This window comes from Vanessa cardui, chromosome Z, assembly GCF_905220365.1.
Source record: "Vanessa cardui chromosome Z, ilVanCard2.1, whole genome shotgun sequence".
Taxonomy (NCBI): domain Eukaryota; kingdom Metazoa; phylum Arthropoda; class Insecta; order Lepidoptera; family Nymphalidae; genus Vanessa; species Vanessa cardui.
Window position 1 is genome coordinate 11,001,456 of NC_061154.1, and position 20,160 is coordinate 11,021,615.

At 31.4% G+C, this 20,160-nt stretch overlaps 3 protein-coding genes across 5 annotated transcripts in view; 2 read left to right on the plus strand and 1 right to left on the minus strand.

The window, feature by feature from the left end:
- Nucleotides 1-5,040, plus strand: part of LOC124543313 (SPARC-related modular calcium-binding protein 1) — a 25,432-nt gene extending 20,392 nt beyond the window's left edge. The window contains exons 7-12 of one of the 2 annotated variants that reach the window (XM_047121495.1): nt 153-254; nt 891-997; nt 1,547-1,739; nt 2,777-2,870; nt 3,452-3,708; nt 3,829-5,040. In XM_047121495.1, coding sequence (XP_046977451.1) covers nt 153-254; nt 891-997; nt 1,547-1,739; nt 2,777-2,870; nt 3,452-3,708; nt 3,829-3,908 — 833 coding nt within the window. In that variant the 3' untranslated portion in view covers nt 3,909-5,040. The remainder of the gene's footprint in view (nt 1-152; nt 255-890; nt 998-1,546; nt 1,740-2,776; nt 2,871-3,451; nt 3,709-3,828) is intronic. The other variant, XM_047121496.1, reaches the window with a different exon arrangement.
- LOC124543312 lies at nt 4,603-14,501 on the minus strand. 2 transcript variants are annotated; one of them, XM_047121494.1, is made up of 9 exons: nt 14,174-14,501; nt 10,941-11,138; nt 10,755-10,871; nt 10,502-10,645; nt 8,884-10,121; nt 7,448-8,663; nt 7,093-7,205; nt 5,965-6,352; nt 4,603-4,883 (listed from the first exon to the last, which is right to left on the minus strand). In XM_047121494.1, the coding sequence occupies exons 1-9, from the start codon at nt 14,325-14,327 to the stop codon at nt 4,681-4,683; spliced, it is 3,771 nt and encodes a 1,256-aa protein (XP_046977450.1). In that variant the 5' UTR covers nt 14,328-14,501; the 3' UTR covers nt 4,603-4,680. The 2 variants fall into 2 exon arrangements, with proteins under 2 accessions (XP_046977450.1, XP_046977448.1); XM_047121492.1 differs by having other exon boundaries at nt 10,737-10,871.
- A 1,190-nt stretch (nt 14,502-15,691) lies between these two features.
- LOC124542930 (ubiquitin carboxyl-terminal hydrolase 35) overlaps nt 15,692-20,160 on the plus strand; it is a 37,129-nt gene continuing 32,660 nt past the window's right edge. The window contains exons 1-3 of the mRNA XM_047120875.1: nt 15,692-16,172; nt 17,889-18,052; nt 19,157-19,309. Of these exons, the coding sequence (XP_046976831.1) occupies nt 17,896-18,052; nt 19,157-19,309 (310 nt within the window). The 5' untranslated portion in view covers nt 15,692-16,172; nt 17,889-17,895. The remainder of the gene's footprint in view (nt 16,173-17,888; nt 18,053-19,156; nt 19,310-20,160) is intronic.

Here is a 20,160-nt window from a genome sequence, read left to right on the forward strand (position 1 = left end):
TCAACCAGGAAAATTAACTTTATTCAACTTATTTCATTTAAAAATGCTAGTAAGTAGTATTTTTGGCTTTATCAGTGTGCCCATTTTTTTGTACATGCCTTGTTTACATGAATACGTGCGAATATGTGCGCAAACATAATAATAATATATAGTCTCTCTCCGTTTCTTCATGTCGTTGAATGCAGACGACGATAGCGGACCAGAGCCGGAGCCAGACTATAACGAAGAGGAGCCGCCGCCGGACCCGAGCTCTGGTAATTGTGACTTTTAACCGATAAAAAAATTGATCTAAAAATTAAATTAATATAAAACTGGTATAATAGATCTAATAAACGGCCCCCTTTACCGTAATCTCAACCAGCTATTTTGTAGAAGTACACTAGGTACATCAAGCGATCGGCAGTTTAAATCGATTTGCCGACCTACATATACAAATAAAGAAAAAACGCAACACGCATTTCATGAATAATTATTTATATAAAATAAACACTTGAAAAGACGATTCGATGAGGTTGAGAACTGAATTTACAAAGCAATGATTAAAATTCTTAGACATATTACTCATAAATGGATTTCATTGGAATTATGAGTCAGTCCAACTAATAAAGCTTAAAGGATTTGCACTATATCGTAGAGTAAAAATCGGTCACCGTTTCTTTTGTTTGCCACTTAATAAACTCCAATAACTTATATTTATAACACCACGCCATTTGGGTTTGATGATACAAGTGTTAGAAATATAAGAACAGCTTATGAAAAATCTGTATCTGAATTTGATCTTGCGATTCTTGATCATCTTTCATAATGACTCAGCCATTTCGTCTAAGATGATCTAAAAACCAGTTTTTAAATGAAGCAATGCACGTAAATACTTTCCGGTATGTCGACAGTGTTACCTGGTATCATGAGGAACTCGTTTGCACCGGACGGCTCAGCCGCCAGAGAGGACGAAGCGAACGACTGCCTCACAGACCGACAGGCTGTGCTAGATGAACAGGTAAGCAACGAACCTCATCAATGAACGAACTCTTTTATAACTTTTGTTTTTAACAGGTTGCAGATTGCAAGACACTCATATTTGCAGAACTATATTATTACAATTTAATGCTAAGCGATAATTTATTGAAGCAATTGCGATTATAATTTTATGAGCCAAAGCGATGTTTAATCTGGCTTGTGCTGCTTATACTTTATGATTTTCTAAATATACATTTATAAGTCGGTCACATGTGTGGCCGCGGCTTTTTATTAATATTGACATACGGATAATTGCATCGCCTTATAAATACATGTTATGATTCCACATTTTTTCCTAGCACTTTGTATTTTATTAGTTCTATTTCATTATATTTATTTGAAACTGTCTCCAATTTACGTACATCTTTAATGATGCACAGCTTGTGATATGTCAGCAATGTTATTCAAAATCTGAAAAAAAATATGGTTGCGAATCGATATCAAACTTTAATGATAAATGATAACATATAATCGTGTTTTTTGTAGGTTAACTCTCAGACAGTTCATAGTTGGTGTTTATTTCGTATAGAAAGCGGGTAGTGCGGTGCTCTATGTACCGGAGTGCATGGGCGACGGACGGTATGCCAGGGCGCAATGCTACCGCTCTACCGGCTACTGCTGGTGCGTGCATCAGGATACCGGCAAGCCCATACCGGGCTCCTCGGTTAAGGACAAGAAACCCGACTGCGATGCAGCCCCGCAACACGCCAGTCCTATGAGAGGTTCGCCATGATAACTTATATAACTTTGTAACGACTTATCCTCCTTCCAGATACGAAGGTTTTTTGACAACCTCAATTTCAGGTATGTAAAACCCATTATATGTGATGTAATAGATGTTTATTGTATTTTTATTGCGATGATAACATTCTCTCCTCAAAAACTCAGGTGGTTGGCAAGTAACAAGTAAAAAATCTTTTTTAAGTTTTTAATTTGGCTGTGGTCTGCCAAGCATAACAAATCTCCAATAATCCGTGTTGGGAAAGAGGTGCTGATGAGTGAAATGAAACTAATACTAAAGAAAAAAAAAACAATTTTTTTATGAATTCCAATCAAAGTTTAGCACTAATCTACAATATATTTAAAGCGATAACATTTTCTTTCTCAAAACAATGTCGGCCTTCTTAATAAATGTTGATTAGGGGTGATAAGAAAACAATGGTTTCTTGTTACAATTTTAAATCAATGTTTAACTAAAAACCCGCCAATCAACGCTTGAGACCGCGAATTACATAATTGATGGATAAATTCGCGTAAATACCAACTACAAAGGATTACATAGCGTGACAACTATTAACGTTTAAATGATTTTATCTAACATCAAAAGCTACTTAAACTATTACAATGAAAGGAATCTAGCTTATCATACTAATGAATAATAAATACTTCTAAATACAAAATGTACGATTAACTAAAGAAACAAATTACACTATAAAAAATGTACTATCTAGTATATTGTATAAAATCAGACTTTTATTTATTATATTTCCCTATTGAGAAGTAAAGTACTGAAATATGGCTGTTAAAGCAATGGAAACCTTAGAAAATCATCATCATTAACCTGTTTTATTTATTGCTTTGAAATATTCCCTCATTCAGTTCGAACGGTACAAAACAAAAAAGGCAAATTTCCTAAAACGTATCGATTAAACATGTTACTATAATTTACTAATTGCAACATCTCTATAGCTACAAATAAACAACTGTTCACATTCAACGTACAACATTTGTATATATTTTATTAAATATGTCGTTTTAGGTTGTCCTGAACCAATGAAAACCAATTTCCTGCGTGACTTACTGGGTTTCTTCACATCGAAAATGACGACTTCGATCAACGGCACTGGACCGGGGTGAGTTGTGTTCGAATAACGAATATGCAGTATGCAATACCGTCACAGATTAAAAAAATACCAGTAATACATTTAACTACCTAGTATCTAAAACATTAAGTAAATATTGCACAACATCCAACGTCATTTTCCAATACACAATATGCTATAAATGCTTGTTATATAAAAAAACCATATCAATATTAATTTTAATAACAAAGTATAGTACGACACAACTTAGATGTCGCATCGGCAAAATTCGTGAAACCGATCACATCCGAATTAAGTACGCTATCCCAAATTATCAAAATTATTTTCTCATGCGAATATCTATATATGACCTAATTTATCCGTCAATTTGATGCGTCGATTTACATGCACTTGCTTTGTCTGACGCGCGAATCTATAGCGAGGAATAGCGTCGAATGGCGCGAGAGGGAGCTATTTCTATTGGTTGTGTAAATCGGCAGTAATCGGTTTTATTTTCATTCCATTGCATTTTCCGATGCTACATCTAAATTGTGTCGTACTATACATCATAATCCTACTGTATATATGTGTATATTTGACAGTTTCAAATATTGAAGTTTCATTTTTAACAGAGAAATGGTTAAGTGGGGCGCTTCGAAAGAGGAACAAGCGGCAACATGGACCTACGTCATGTTAGATAAGGACAAAAACAAGGCGTTGGAAAGGCGAGAGTGGAAGGCGTTCCATCAGCTCATATCGAACGTGGAACCTCTGAGGAGGTGCGGCCGGAAACTACCACGATACTGCGACGTGAACCACGACTCGAAAATCAGTATTACCGAATGGATGGCCTGTTTGGAAGTTAATCAAGTGTCGCACGGACATACGAGTAAGCAGTTTGGTAATATATACAAGTCCTATTGAGACCAGAAGCTCTTAAAATTAAACACACTTAATATAGCACAACAACGAATTAGCTATAGCAATAAATATTGTTTTTGTTTTTCAGCTGAAGCCACGAAAGTTCCTTCGAATCCGAGGAGGAAAGGACCGAATCCTTTAGAATCGATTCTCAAAGCGGACGACTAGATAGAAGAATATCTACAAAAGAATATCTCTTCGTTTCTTTCTGATCGCGTTTCTCAGTTCGCGTAACTGTCAAACGCGGGGTGTGTCTGTGCTATCGACAAACCCAGTGAAGTGCATATAAAGTTTGTGCAGAAAATCAAGGAACCTGGTCAGTGACTGAACTTTAAAATGAATATTAAATTAATTTATTATACAATTCTATGTTAGTCTCATTAGTCTTGCAACTCGTATTGTTCCAAGAGGTGATTATGTTAATGTTGGCTCTGCTTTCACTGCAGTGATGTGCTTTTAGGGCGCTTTACTTTTAAATTGTGTAATTAGCGTTATCATTCAATACTTGGTATTATATATAATTAATTTATCGCATCGAATTTGGTTACACTGTTTTATTATTAACGTGTCTATTTTAAATTTCGACATTGTGTGTTACGATATTTCGATATATTTTTAATGCTAAATTTGGAAGATTCAACAACGAATATAATATTGTCTTATATGTATTTAAATGTATGACTAACTTTAATATTAAATTCCTCGTTATGAGGAGCTGTATTAAGTTTAATATTTATAAAACATTTAGTCAGTATAAAATGTAAGAGCTATGTGATATTTTTCATTTCTATTACTATTGCTAAATAAATATTTAGTATTTTGATGTGTCGTTTTATCGTCTGATTGATGACTGCTGTTTCTGATGTATTATTGTCTTATTATAAAAAGCACAGCGATTGGTTAACAATCATATTTCGGATGAATAAATTTACAATGTTTCTCATTTCGAGGCCGTATTGGCTATAATTATGTTCTTCTTGTATTCGTCGATCGTTTCCGTGAGGATTCTCTGGAAGATGCTTTCAAACACCTGATTCTTGACGATTACTTCGTCGTTGTGTAGCGAAGTCCACTCGGGCTCACATCGCCTCCACTCCGCGAATAGTATATCATCGATATGATCCGAGCGCCTTGCACCTACACCTGTAAATAAAATAAAAATTAACTTCACTTATGTCATGTAAAATATGGTAAAGAAAATTACAGATAATTATAGAATTATACATGAAACACTCGCTGATATCTGCCGGTAAAAATTTAATCTTTATGTACGATTAAATGAATTAAAAACCTAATTCTTAATTAAACAGTTTATTTTGTGATAAATCTGAGAGCACGAATCAAAACTGATATTTTTATGAACCTCAATATAACGAAATCCTTTATAAATAACTTTGTTCAAATAAGATTCATAACTAATTACAAAAAAATAAAATATATTATAAAATTATATTTATTCTATAGAAAACACATTTATGAGAATACTAATTATACTTCTGATTTAATTAATACTATTTATTGCATGATACAAAATATTTCATTGTAATCAGGTAAGCAGGTTGTCGAAGATTCTCCTAAGTCAAGCATATGAAGTATGAAATCACTCTAAGCTCTAGTAACATTTAAAAGAAAAAACTAGTTCTTAAACAGTCAGAAATGATTTATAATCTGTCTACAAATAAAGGAAAAGACAAAACATTTCGGTATTCTTTGTTTTCCGTCAACATATTATATTTAGTTTGATCAGTAGGTAATAAAAATTTGATTAAAATACAACTATTTAAAATAAGAATATGAAACAAAATATTTGTAACTGGCATGTACTTATTTTTCTTATTTTAAATAACGATTATTAATTTTGACCACTTGTTGAAGACTTTTATGAATAAAAAAACATCAAAATGATCTAAACATATACATAAAGGAGAGACAAGGTTTATTATTATACCTTTCTGGCATTGATCATTGAATTGAAACCTAGCATTTCATAGCTTAGGCTTTCGAATTTATAATAGTATTCAAATATCACAGCAAGGTTTAAGAATTTAACAAAATATAAAAAGTACTAAATATTAGATATACTAGAATTATCCTTCACTTTTCATTTACCTAACTGTTATAATATTTATATATAATACAGAAACATATAAAGAGGCACAATTATCTGATATTAAGGAGACATTTAAATATGTTTTACTTCTACAATAATGTACATAGTATTTACCTGATACAACAGTCGGTGCCACACTTGATAACACTTCTTTAAGATCCAGAGCTGTCTTTTGAGCCAATTTCTCTGTATCGGGTTGAGGTTTTGAAGACAGAAAGTTAGTAGTGTCCCAATATTTTTCATTTTTTTCCAATTTCTGTTGCTGTACTGACTCTTGGCAGTAGTCTCTTAAAAATATATCATATGGATCCGAGTCGAACGTTGTGCTTTCGGTATTTGTTACCAGTTCGGTTACTTTATGCTCAGTCTCCTCGTCGAAGACGAACCTTCGTGGGTGTTTCGGTGCTCGGGGTTCCGTAGGTGGCGTGTACGGGGGGGGAGGTTTGTCGGGTATCTCGCGCACTGCGAGCAATTGGCATTGTTGTTGTTCTAACGCCTTTATCTAAAAATAAATATTCATTAATAAATTTCCTTTACAAATTTACAATATAGGCCTTGAAAATAAAACTCTGAAAATCTAAATTACATCTGGGTTAAAACCTCTTTATTAGTTTAGAAAAAAGATAGGAGCTTATTTTACTACAATTTGGATCCAACCAGGTTCCGATGTAATATTTTTCCTCACCTCCTCACTATTGAGCAAATCCGGCTCACATTTATAAACTTATCAATATATTTCAATACGGTGAATTTAACCATTCTTGTTTATACATACAGTCTATGTAAATATTAGCCTAACTTTTTATTTTATACGATATCACATAATTATACACCTGTCTGAGTTACATATAAAACTAACGTCATATCACAGACAAGTTTTTTGAAATAATTCTGACTTCATGGATGTAACATTTATGGAAGTATGTGTAGAAGAAAATAAAGAAAATTGGAGATGCAGATTTCGGAAAAACAAGCCATTTTCACAACATTAGAGTGCAAGTTTATAAGTAAACTAAATCGTCAAAGCTGAAAACGTCGTCAAAAAATATGACAAATCAACAAGAGTTTCTATAAAAATTATATGTGTTAATATATCTTCACAAATGTCCTGAATGTTACTTTCCCGCGCTAATGTGCCTTTTTGAAGGAACACTACTTGACTTAACAAATAACTAACTAACTCAGGTCACCGACACATGCTCGCGTACTATAAATGTTATTATAATATTTAATTGGTATTACCTCTCTTTCAATAGCCAACTGTTGCCGACGTAATTCTTCAGCTTCATATAGAACGGGAGAATTGAGAGAAGAGATGGTCGGACTCAAAGAATGGCTGCTTAAACTGCTCTCATCTTTAAAAGTAATACATATTAGATAGATAGATATATAAAAACTTTATTGCACTCCAAATCTTATGAAATAACAGTACATATAAAATGGTTAATTACAGAGAATTGAAGGCAAGGGCGGCCTTATCACTAAAAGCGATCTCTTACAGGCAACCCTACATATTATGTAGTATTCAAAGGGTATTTAAAAAATGACATACTATATTTGTAAAAATATTCTACTGAGCATAAGAAATGGTACATACCATTACAAATAGTAGCCGTCATCGAGGACTTCTGTGATACCCAGGTTGAAACTTCAGGGGTGACGTCATCGCTGACATCGGCGGCTCCAGCTGGTACGGGCAAGGGTCCTGAGACACTCACACTAACTTCTTCCTCTCGTTCCTTCGGTGATTGTGTCCCAACAGACACCATAACAGGCTCGCATGTGCACGACTCGTCCACCAAAGAGATTTTACTCGACGTGTCCAATACTTCATCGCTTTGATATTGGTTCGGTTTCTCATCAGATTCGCTCTCCTCCGTTTTAGATAAATTGGTCTCTACAACCGCATCTTTGTTCTCCTCAATAGCGCTAATGAAATTGCAATCCAAGCAGTTTTCTAACGACCTGTCGTCCTCTGCGAGATCTTTATATATCTGATCGAATTCCTCTACAAGACTTCGAGCCGTTGAAGGCGTGTACGGCCTATCCAAATCGTGATTTTTAATTTGCTCGATAAGATCACCCATTACGCTGTCGTCGTTTAGATTGAGATGAGGTATGTTGTTAGTGTGTATCACATTCTTTAACGCTTCCTTATTAACTTCGTACTGTTTGCCGCTACTGAAGATTTGTGGGAGCAAATCACGGAAGAGAATATTGAGGTAGCTACCATCGACTATTACAAAATTTTCATCTGCCGCGTCAACCGACTGGTCGACTTGGAGCAGTGATGGTACCATTTCCCCTGTTTGGACGCATTTCTCGACGCTCGTGGTGTTTGTGGCCATGTTCGACAGTATCACTGGTGTATATGACTTCGTTCGAGAAGTTGTGCTGTCGTCACATCCACTGCTAGATAGCTCGAAACATTTCAGCGGAGCTAGGTTACGATCGGCAGAGGTGCTTCGTTTTAATTTCCTCTTGCCCAATATTATTTGTTCCACTTCGACACTGTTCCTCAATTTTAGCTTAATATTCTTTTTAGTCTTCATAAGTGCCAGTTTGCGTTTCTCTGATAGTGTCAGCAGAGCTTTGCGCATGCGTTGCATTTCACCACACTCATGTTGCAACTTTAGTAGAGCACCACGTTGTTTCTTCTTCAATGTCGATATATCTATATTATCGTGCTTCTTCTTATTTTCCAACCATATAATTTGAGATTTCGTAAAGTCTTTTAAAGCGTCTTCTCGCTTCTTTAAAACGGACAAGAGATTTTTGGCTCGCCTTTGCTCATCCCGAATGAGTAAATTGAGCTGTAATATATAAATATTTTTAATTTAAATAAATATTTTTTATCAATTACGACAATAAAATGTAACAATTAGTTAATAGTTATTAAATTACACTACAACAGTTACTAAGCAAGAACTAGAAACTGACTCGTCTCGAAAGTAAGACAATATTATTCTCATTAGCTGATAACAAATGATAGTCATTCCATAAATGTTTACAGATAAAAAGAGTAACACTTACCAAACAAAGACTCCTTGATGCCATTGTTTCGGTATCGTCAACGTCATTTTCAAACTCTGTTAGAAATGATCCATACTCTAAGTTTTTTAATTCATGGCTAGTGTTTATCCAATTTTCGACTTCCTTGTCGGTAATGCATTTATCGGAAAGGGAACAACTCTCCAAATACTGTAAAGACTCAAAAAATGAATCGATGAAATTGAGCTCCCGTTGGAACTGTTCACAAATAAAGTCACTTTGTAATAAACTATCATTAACTTTTATTGTACTAATTAAGTCGGACGGTTTCACTAATTTATCGTTGTCAAAGATGTATGAACTATTAATTGAGGTCATATCGTTTGAATATTCTACGTCATCGCGTGATTTATTCTCTGTCCTGCTGTGACCAAGTTCCTCGCAGTTATCGCTTCGGTCCTTGTTTTTCATTTCGTTTTTATATACCGAGACTACATTCAGAGGAAAAGGACTAGAAGTCAGATGTGATTGTAATACTGAATTATTCCCAACGACGTGAAAATCTATTTTCTGTCTTGTTGTACAAGTTAAAGTTGCTCGACTGATGATATATGAGGTACTTTTGTGAAAGCAAGAATCTGTAATTTTTTGTTCACTTTTATGCGTATTCGCATTAATAAAGGATACCTCAGACGCATTTGTATTAATCATGTCATATATTTCTTTTTTGGGTATATCGTTTTTATTATAAGTTAAATTAACATTTGGTATGTCAAGACTATCAAATGCTTTATTTTCATTGAAACATTCGTTTAAATAATCTTCATATGTTTCAGTGACTCGGTCTATCTTATTAGACACTAGATCGGTTCCGACGCCCATATCTTTGAATGTAGTATTGTTTAGTGCTTGAATAGCACAATTTACGTGATTCAATGTTTTTTCAGTATTAGTAAGCGTGTCTTGAGATATTTCAGAAGCGACATCTCGCCTCATTATTGTATCATCATCAAGTGGCACTTGAATTATTGTGACTGGTTTATTTTTTCCTTTTTTATCATTTAAAACTGTAATCCTATTGTGATATAATTTAGTTGAGGATCTGCTTGATTTAGTTCTTTCTGAAACCGATTTTTTTGGCGGTACTTTGTGTACATTATCATCTTTATATTTGTTCTTCATAACAGACACTTCCTTTTCGCTTTCGTGTGAGGTTACCATTTTTTTACTTAAACTTAATTTGGGTGATAAAATGGCATTTTTGTTATTTCGTGTCGTTTCTGTAAATATAAATATAATTTATGTGAATACACCTTATATACAACACGTAGTGAAGGTGCATTGTTTTAAATAAATATTTAAGATAAAAAAGTAATGCGACATAAATCATGTAAACAATTTTTATAATGCCGATAGCATGTTATTCACAATTCTGAGAACAAGTGTATAAATAGTTTTTTGATCAATAAGAGTCATAGATACCACATTGTGTAATATACAAAAATTGTGTATATAATTATTTTAATATAATAATTAATATGCTTTATAAAGCTGTCTACAATAGGACAACATATTTTTCTTAAAATAAATAATGTCTGAACATATAATTTATGCTTGTTATATGTATAATTAATATGAAAAAATACAATTCCAACTTTACCATTATAACTTTTATTCTTAACATAATCTTGTATTTCACTATCTCCTTTTGAGTATTTATATTTGTTTCCCAATTTAGAGTCCACTGTTCCTTTTTTATTGATCACTATATTGTTTTTCATTGTAGATTTATTATCTTTAGGATCTGGAAAAAAGTTGAATGTATAAAATACTTTTATTTTATCATTTGTTATATTAAGCTTTGAAACAATATCGCAAATGCAATTAAGCAGCACCTAAAGTTATTTTCATACTTTTAGTACTTGGAGTTAATCTTGACACTTTTCTCTGAGATAGCTGTTTCTCTTCCTTAACATCTGTTTCAACAGCTCTATGTATATAGTTTTTAAAAGATTTTCTTAATTCTTGAGCTGCAAAGATATAGAATCATGAAAAAACAGTTACAAAAAAAATAAGATATTGTATTTTAGAGTACATACTAAATTTAGGGTGAAGGCTATTTTCATCATCTTCTGCTATGGTGATTATTTTTCGTTTGCACATATCAGATGTCATCATCTTTGGAACAACAGCAACTTCTGATCTTAAAGATCTCCTTGTATCCACCCTTGGTTCCTCAATTGTAATAATACGTCGAAACCTCGGTTCCGAATTGTAACGTGTCGGATAACATGATACTACAAAAATTAATCTTTCATTTAAACTAAGTTAATTTAAAAATATGTTGAGCACATAAAAAATATTAAATATTATGAGCAGTTGATGAAATGCAGCAGGTAAGTCATATATATACATTCATTCGCTTTGCAACACATCTACATCATACACTATTGTACCTCATTACAAATAGTGTTTATTGTTTGAGGATGTTACTAAATAGAAATATATGGTCACCATCAAATTAAATAACACATTTTAGGCTCTTTATTCAAATAATTAGTATGTTGAATCCATCCAAATATAAACACTTGCTGTATGACTTCTAATCCAAATCTAAACTTCAATTTTAAAAAAATAGTTATTGCTTTTAAAATATTACCTGACTGTATACTAAATGTGTTTATGCATAATATCTCAAATACCAATAATGGCATATAAGTCAAAAGAAAGATTTACCTACTATACAGATTGTAGGCATAATTAATAGTACAAAAGTTTTTTTTATTAGTAACAGGTAACAGTATAGGTTATAATCTTCCTTGAAATTATGTTATTAATTCTAATTAAGTAGAATGTAATAACTAAAAATTTACGCACAAGAGTTTAGTGTCAATAACATAAAGTTTAGGATTGGTCATAACATACATGTTTGTTTGTCAGTTCAAGGCAAGCAGTTTTTGATACTTTTAATAAGCATTGAATTAATTTCATAATGTGGGAATCCATGTGAGCCAAGGATATGATTGTATGATTGTATGATTTGTATATAGAGTGCATATGCATAAAAATATAAAGTCTGAAATTTCGCATGAGCATAGGAAAGCAGAGTAGCATTTAATGAATATTTGAAGCAATCAAGTTTAACAGGTGTATCGCATAACTGGGCTTTTACATAGGTCATTGCAAACAATATTATTACTTTCAGCATGAAGACATTATTTTCAAGGTTTTAGGTATGGTATACCTACATACATACAAAATATAACAATAGTTTGTTTATTATATGACTGCTTTTCATATCATTTTTGTGATACATCAGATTTCAGGTACCTGCATGCTTTTAATAGCAGTATTATGGACGAATTTATATTAGTAAAAACTTATCTTTGTCTCACAACATAAGTAAAGACAATATTATCAAAATTAGAATCATGTGCCGATATTTTTGAGGCCAGTGACCCCCAATATATTTTATAATATATTATATATTTTTAATAAAAATGAAATAAGCAGCAGCAGCATTATATGTTTTAAAATATTAACTTTTGGTGTAAATTATGTTTTCCAGACTCAAACATATCATATATTAAGATTCAGCAACTACATTTTGTTATTCTACCCAATTATTCAACCATAATAGTATACAGGGATCTCTACTATGACTTGAAGATCATTCTTCAACTTTGCCTGCTTTACGTGATACAGATTTATTGGTAGAACATTACTTCTGCAATCAAATTACAACTGGTACATGCCTAGAGTAAATGTGTAGATTGTATCCTAAGTTATAGTTCAATGTAACTTTATTTAACTGATTTCTGTAAATAATGGAGCTACTCTACTCCCCTTGGCATGTTTTGATAGATTTTTATCCTAAAATGCATGTTTTAAAAATTGTTGCACTACTTATAAAATATTGCATTCAGTATACTCTTTTTAAAAATTCACATGTTTTCAACCGACTTCCAAAAGGAGGAGGTTATCAATTCGTCTGTATTTTTATCCTTAAAATTGATTTTATAACCTATTTTGACTAAATATGAGAATTTTCATAATAAAAATGGTTAATCATGATAAAGATTAAAACATTTGTTTCAGGGTCTAAAGCATTTTGCAATAATATATATATTAGTAATATACATTTACATTGTAGAATAATAAATAATGATGTTTTGAGTACTTAAACCTTTTCTGAGCTAGGACTGGTTCATAAAAATAAGCTCCAGCAAATCAAACTCATGAGTAAGAGACATATTTAACCAATATGAAATGAATAAGAAAATTAAGGCAATAATAAATAATAGTTATCTCTAGACCTAACTAGTTAGTTAGGTCTAGAGATAACTATTAGTTACTATATATTTATAAGGAAAGCTGAATAGGTTATTTGTTTGAACAAGCTAATGAGGGAACTAATATGGGACTTGTGTTATTCTGAAAAAACAATATTTGTATGTGAGATCTCACTTGCAGACTACCTAACATCACAACATCACAGAGATAGCACAGCAATATTTAACACATATGAACCTAAATAAAACAGTCAATAGCAATTAGAAATTTTGAAACACTAAAATAAAGCCTCGCAAAGCAAATGTTTACATTGAAATCTTTTTTCTTTAAATTAAACCTCACCTATTTAAACTAATAACACAGGCAAAATAATGCTGTTAACTCTACATTAATAATTCTTTATATTTAAATGCCTAGGATTTATTTATTTATTCTTTTTTTTTTGTTATAGGTTTGCAGACGAGCATATGGGCCACCTGATGGTAAGTGGTCACCCTCACCCATAGACGGTGACTCTGTAAGAAATATTAACTATTCTCTACATCGTCAATGTGCCCCCAACCTTGGGAACTAAGATGTTATGTCCCTTGTGCCTGTAGTTACACTGGCTCACTCACATTTCAAACCGGAACACAACAATACTGAGTACTTATTTGGCGGAAGAATAACTGATGAGTGGGTGGTACCTAATCAGGCGGGCTAGCACAAAGCCCTACCACCAAGTATCATATTTAATCATCAATATACTGCAATAAGACATTGAATTTGCTATAAATTAAGTTTAAGCAAATTAAAATGATATGTCAGTTCCTTTGTTTTGAAATTGAGTGTAAAGTATATGTAAAAATTTCACTTCCTTTTATAAAGATCAATATACAATTTAATGTGTGTAGGGTTCATTGTTATATGTAATATTGAAGAAAATAACATGTTTAACGTCAAACAGGTGTTACATTTCAATAAGCTATCTTTAATATGAAACCTCTGGAGCTTTCTATTATAATAGAACATAAACAATATTATTTACAAATAATCTTACCGTTAGTAGTTTTGGCGGCGTCTGGTAGTCTGGTGTATTTAATAACTGATTTTTTCTGATTTTTGTGAGTTACAGGAAATGCAAGACTTTCAATTTTTAAATAAAGATCAAACAATTTATCGACATTACTTCTTTTGGATGCGGAATCATCCATTATCTATTAACTTGATATTTTTGAACATCTAACCATGTTAATTTCTAGTTTAGACGGAATTAACATTGGCACGGTATTTAAAAAACTTTTAATTTTTTTTTAAATAAATTGTTTCGATCCATACTATAATTTTTCAATTTTTTGCTGTCAGGTTTTTATTTTCTATTGCATTAATCTATATTGTCTACGTCTGCTGTCTTAATAAACATAGCTTAAAAAACACTATCATAGTGTATTATTTTCGTATATTTTAAGCTGTGGCAATATTTACTCATATTAAAAAAAGGTTTTATATTTAAGTACCTCTTTACTAAACCGTAATATTTATTAATTTAGGATATTGTTTTTACACAACCTTACTAAAAATGGTTTGATGTTAAAAATGTTTGCTTTAGTAAAATTTTATTCATCTATCAGTGTTTTCCTATTAGCCTGATAAGGTATATGTTATAAAACTGTTATCCTAAACATGATAAGAGCACTGAAATTAAAGTTTGTTCATCACCCCGTTCCAGTCTACTGCTGGAAATAAGTCTATCGAATTTCACATCAATGAACTTGATCGTGAACTCTCGATTTCTACTCTCTACGAATTATAGTGGTTACGCCATACAGTCTGCACTCCAGAACACATTTGTTCCAGCGGTTGATGGTATATGTGACCAGCACACTACCAATACAGTTTATTAATCTTGTGTGTCATGACAATAAATTTGGTTCATTGTTGAATCTGCACATTTTAGATTCCTTTAGAGAAATTCGAAGCATAACTCTCTCCAGATTTCAGTGAGATAATTTAAATCCGAACACAATATCCATGTATCGGCACCATAGTTCATAACTGGTAGGACCCACTCATAGAAGTGTCGTTTTGTTGTTAAGTTTTGTGATACTTATAATAAAAAGATTTGACGAAGTTTTCTAAATGATGGCCAGCCTTCGTACCACGCACCTTCATCCTTGAAGTTCTTTTGACCAACAACAACTTCGAGAGGAACTCCATTAAGAGCCATCGGTTCGGATTGACAATTATCTGTTCATTAAAATTTGAATTCAACAGCTACCAAAAACATTTTAGTGCATCGGAAGGGTTTTAGACACGAATATAATATTAATTATACAATTTAAAAAAATATTAAAAAAAATGGGTACAGAGTAATTTATATAAAATATTAGTAATTTTAATTAAAAAAGACTGAATTGTAACTAAAAGTATAAAATAAACAGATAATCTGAAGAGTTACTGGTATTATAATATGTTTAATTATATTAAAACTAATATCGGGTTCTGTTAGTTTTTTCTCATATTGCCTTTTATACTTGACCATAGCCAATAAGGAATAAGTGCCAGAGACAACAAAAGAGCGAAGTGTAATTATGTGCGAAGTCAGACGAAGTTATGACACTTATTTCCAAGAAAGATTTTAAGACTTTCTTTAAAGATACTTTTTTCGTTGAAATATATTTTCTCTCGTGTGTTACATAGTTCAGAGTTAAAGTTGTTAATATTACCTAGCTTATTTTCACATAAAAATCTTGATCTGTCTTCTTAATCGCATATAATATGTAACTAATCTACATTGTTATACATATAGTACAACGAAGTCATTAAGTGGTTAGTAGTCGGATCTTTTGTTGTCGAAATAGAAGGTTTTGTTTTTGTAAAAGTAACTTAGTGGTTAATTCATGTCGGTTACTTCAAATAAGTGTAAAATGTTATCCTTGGGACATAGATATAAAAGATAGTGGTGAAAAAAGACAGTGAAATACTTTTTTTCTATTTTGACTGGAATGTGATACGTGCGTAGTTGTTTTATTTTTTCCTTGTGAAGTGTTCACTAAAAGGTGAGTATTTACCAATATTTTGTAATATTTAATAGTTTTTACGAGGTGTATGTTCTGAGGTAGCCATTTTATGTCCTGTAATGGAATCTGGAATTATATACATAGTTATAAATAGTAACGACCTAGATGGCAAATGCGCATGTTATGAAGACCCGGTGCAGTCGCTACCTGTATGCGATCGCGTACACATTACTTTTCTGTTCCTCTGCAGGACTGTTTGTATTTTGACTTATTTGTTTACTTATTTTAAATGATAGTTTTTGATATGAAGGAATATTGTTAAATTAAAATGTTTCGTTTAGTTTAAAAGTTTTTGTTATTTAATAACATCTGTTAACAATAAAGTGTAAGATGGTGTGGGCAAAGCGCTTAAAGTAAGTTTTTAAGTAGTTTCAAAGTTTTATTTAGCTCTGCACATTTTTTTAAGAAAGATTGAGTTCCTCAATATCACTATTAAATACATTTGATGAAATTTTTACATTTGAATAAGTAAAAATGGTCTTAAAAAATGTTCTATTTCCAATAACTTGTTTTTCCCATCTTTTCAGAAAAGAATAAGTGCTATGATTTGTACTATATGACAATATTTTTCACTTCTGGAGGTTTGCTTACTTATTTGTAGTAATTTTTTTTTAACTTTGCGCTACCAGTTGCTGGTGAAGAATTTCATGTTAATCTCGTAGAACTTAATTGTCTTTATGCTATTTACATCCATTTATAAGTAAAATTAGTGACCGAATCCAGTTTTCACTTAAGAAAGTTGATCTTAGTTTTTGTATAATATCATTGCACTATTTTCACGAACACTCTGATATTTGTGAATGAAATCTAATTGTCTGATGTCTAATAATTAAATTGTCATATTAATTCCAAGAGTAATTGTATTTTACATAACAAAAACAATATTATTCAAGCATTTTTTATTACATTGTTATGTTTTAAACTTTCAAGTATGTTCTTAACATACAATATTTGTGATGTAGTCACAATCATATTTTCATTCTAATTTTTATTAATAATATGTGTAATACTATTAAAAACTTCGAATATTTATGGTACTAGATAAGAAATAGAAGTAAATTGTATATTTCTTTTCAAATTTTTTACACTACCATCGCTACAAAAATACAAAATCAGGAGCAGGTTACAGGTAGATTTTACTTAGTGAAGTTAAGTATGTTTACAACACAATATTATTTCATTTGAAATAAACTGAAAGTGCACTTATTATTTTCATTAAACAAGTGGAATTCATATTTATTTAAATAATATTAACATAAGTAGTTTCTATATGTTTGTTTTTATGAAATCTGAATATGCATTATTATTAAGATTTTTAGGTTAAAATGTTTAGATGCCCAATATTTTATTGTATATAATTGCATTTTGTATATAAATACATGTAATTAAAACTGAAGTTTTGAAATTAGATTTCTTTCGAAGTTATGGTTTTTTTTATAATGTTCATTTTTATAAATTTACTAATGACATAGCTTCCAGTTAGTCTGACAGTATTATGCGAAATATTGACTATTAGCAGACATCTTAGTGTTTAGTAGATATATTAAATTTTTTAAATAGGAACAGTAAAGCTGCTTACAAATGTCTTGATTTCATAAAAGTTATGGAATATGTAACATTACATGATACTATATCAGGAGAAACTGTACATCCATATTTAATTTTATTATTATATTGGTTGAAATTTCTGTACAGAAAAAAAATGGCAGTCAAAAAACATGAGTTGGTTGCCGACAACCGAAACCAACCGGACTTGGCCGCACTGGCGCAATACTTCCAAATGATGAATGATCAACCCAATTATTTGCCTCCACCGCAAGAACTTGTAAAACATTGTCAAGATATTGTAAAATGTCTGTGTAAGTATATTTCTTTTTTATATTATAATTATAGATAAATATAATTATAGATATATGCCTTGCAATAATATGTATTTTTTTTAATCTAGGGAACTCACAAAGTATCATTATAAGACAAAGTAATTGAAATTGCTGCACATGAAATATCTATTTTTCATTCGATTATTTTGGAAAAATGACTGCAATTCGTTTAAAATATTTTACTACTTTGATTTAACTGTATCAGAGCAAGTTGCATGTGTTTGTAACCATATGACCATTTCCGTAGCTCATAATCATAATCTGTATGCATAATTTCATGATAAATGGTAAAGTAGTGAAAGTATAATAAATAACTAAAGTCACATTTGCTAATTATTGATAGAGTGAGATAGAACTATTTATGTTTTCTTTATTTTTATAAAAGATGAAATTGTTTTTTTCTAAACTGAAGCGATTATATTATCATTCAATCTTCTATAAAAAGCTCAGAATAGTTATTATACAATTTTCATGACCATTCTTTGTGAAACTGCAATCAAATTATTGTATTTAATTGGTATTTATGCTTATTTCATTCAGCAATTCACCTGATGGCATATTGATGGTATATTTTAATTATGGTAACAAAATTTGTTACCATTTCAAAAAAGATTTTGTTTTAAATAACTTAATGTTTCTAATTATTAAAAAAAATCATTATTTATAAAGAGTTTACATGAGTGGGTTTTGTTGACAGGGCCAATATTAGTGGTAACACAGAGAAGATGTTGGTTGTTTTATATAATGTATACTTTTGTAGAATATTTTTAGTATTAGTATTGTTAAGCATATTTCTTTTAAGGACAAACAAAGTTATTGATTATATTGATTTCGAACTAAATGATAATGTTTTGTTTTACAAAGCTACAGAAATGTAATTATTATTTATATACAAAATAACCCCTAATTCACCTATAAATCAAACAGCTAAGCATGGTATTATAGTTTACACAGGGCTGCATGAATACAGTTATTCCATGATACAACACATAAATCTCTGGTTTAAAATTTTGTTCTATATAATAGTTGTTCTAAATCTTGATGTGTAGTTAGGTGATTAATGTATTATAATATTTCAAATAGCGCGCACTACGGGCACTGTGGAACAACTGTGGCAAATGCTTCAACCAGTAGAGCAGTTCTTACTCCGAGTAGTGACGACGGTGCATGGTGATGTTCGTCATGAGATATTCACCGCAATTCTTGACAAATTTTACTCCTACATTTCTGATCCACGTGAGTATTATTTTCCTGTAGTTTATTTTTTTTTATGTTATAGGTAGCCGGACGAGCAAATGGGCCACATGATGGTTAGTGGTAACCATCACCCACAGACAATGAAGCTGTAAGAAATATTAACTATTCCTTACATCGTCAATGTGCCAGAAACCTTGGGAACTAAAATGTTATGTCCCTTGTGCCTGTAGTTACACTGGCTCACTCACCCTTCAAACCGGAACACAACAATACTGAGTACTGTTATGTGGCGGTAGAATAAGTGATGAGTGGGTGGTACCTACCCAGACGGGCTTGCACAAATCCCTACTATCAAGTAAATTAATTAAATTAAGTTAATTAAATCAATATACTTAAACAACAAAAACTATTTATTTTCATGTATTAGATGCTGAATAGTCTAAAGAAAGATATGAATATAATTCATACAAAACTATTGGTTTGTATGTTTACTTTTTGGCCAAATACGAGAGAAGTATTTCTCATATTAAAAACAAGATAGATGTCCGCATGTGGTATATAGTGTAAGTAGCTTTACGCATATACCCGTATGCGATAATTTAGTATAAAAATTTCATTAGAGTATCGGTTTGGTAAAGATTGGTTTTGACATTTTCAAATAGCCTAAAACATTCCACATTCGAAATAACCATTTATTATAAAAAGTATGTAACTAAATTTTAAATCGGCCCTTCAGAAAAACAGGATGATCTACATCAAGGAATCTATTAATTTTTATTGCTAAAATTTCTTCTGCAGTGGACTCTCGATAACAAGTCGTCGTCATTTGTACTGACTTTACCACGGTATTTGACAAAGTGCTTCATAATACTTCTAAATAAATATTTCAG

Coding starts and splice junctions, on each gene's coding strand:
- LOC124543312 (XM_047121492.1), bottom strand. CDS start 14,327: ATGGATGATTCCGCATCCAAAAGAAGTAATGTCGATAAATTGTTTGAT. Junction 10,872..10,940: donor TAGCCTTCACCCTAAATTTA/GTATGTACTCTA, acceptor ATATCTTTGCAG/CTCAAGAATTAAGAAAATCT. Junction 8,664..8,883: donor CATCAAGGAGTCTTTGTTTG/GTAAGTGTTACT, acceptor TATATATTACAG/CTCAATTTACTCATTCGGGA.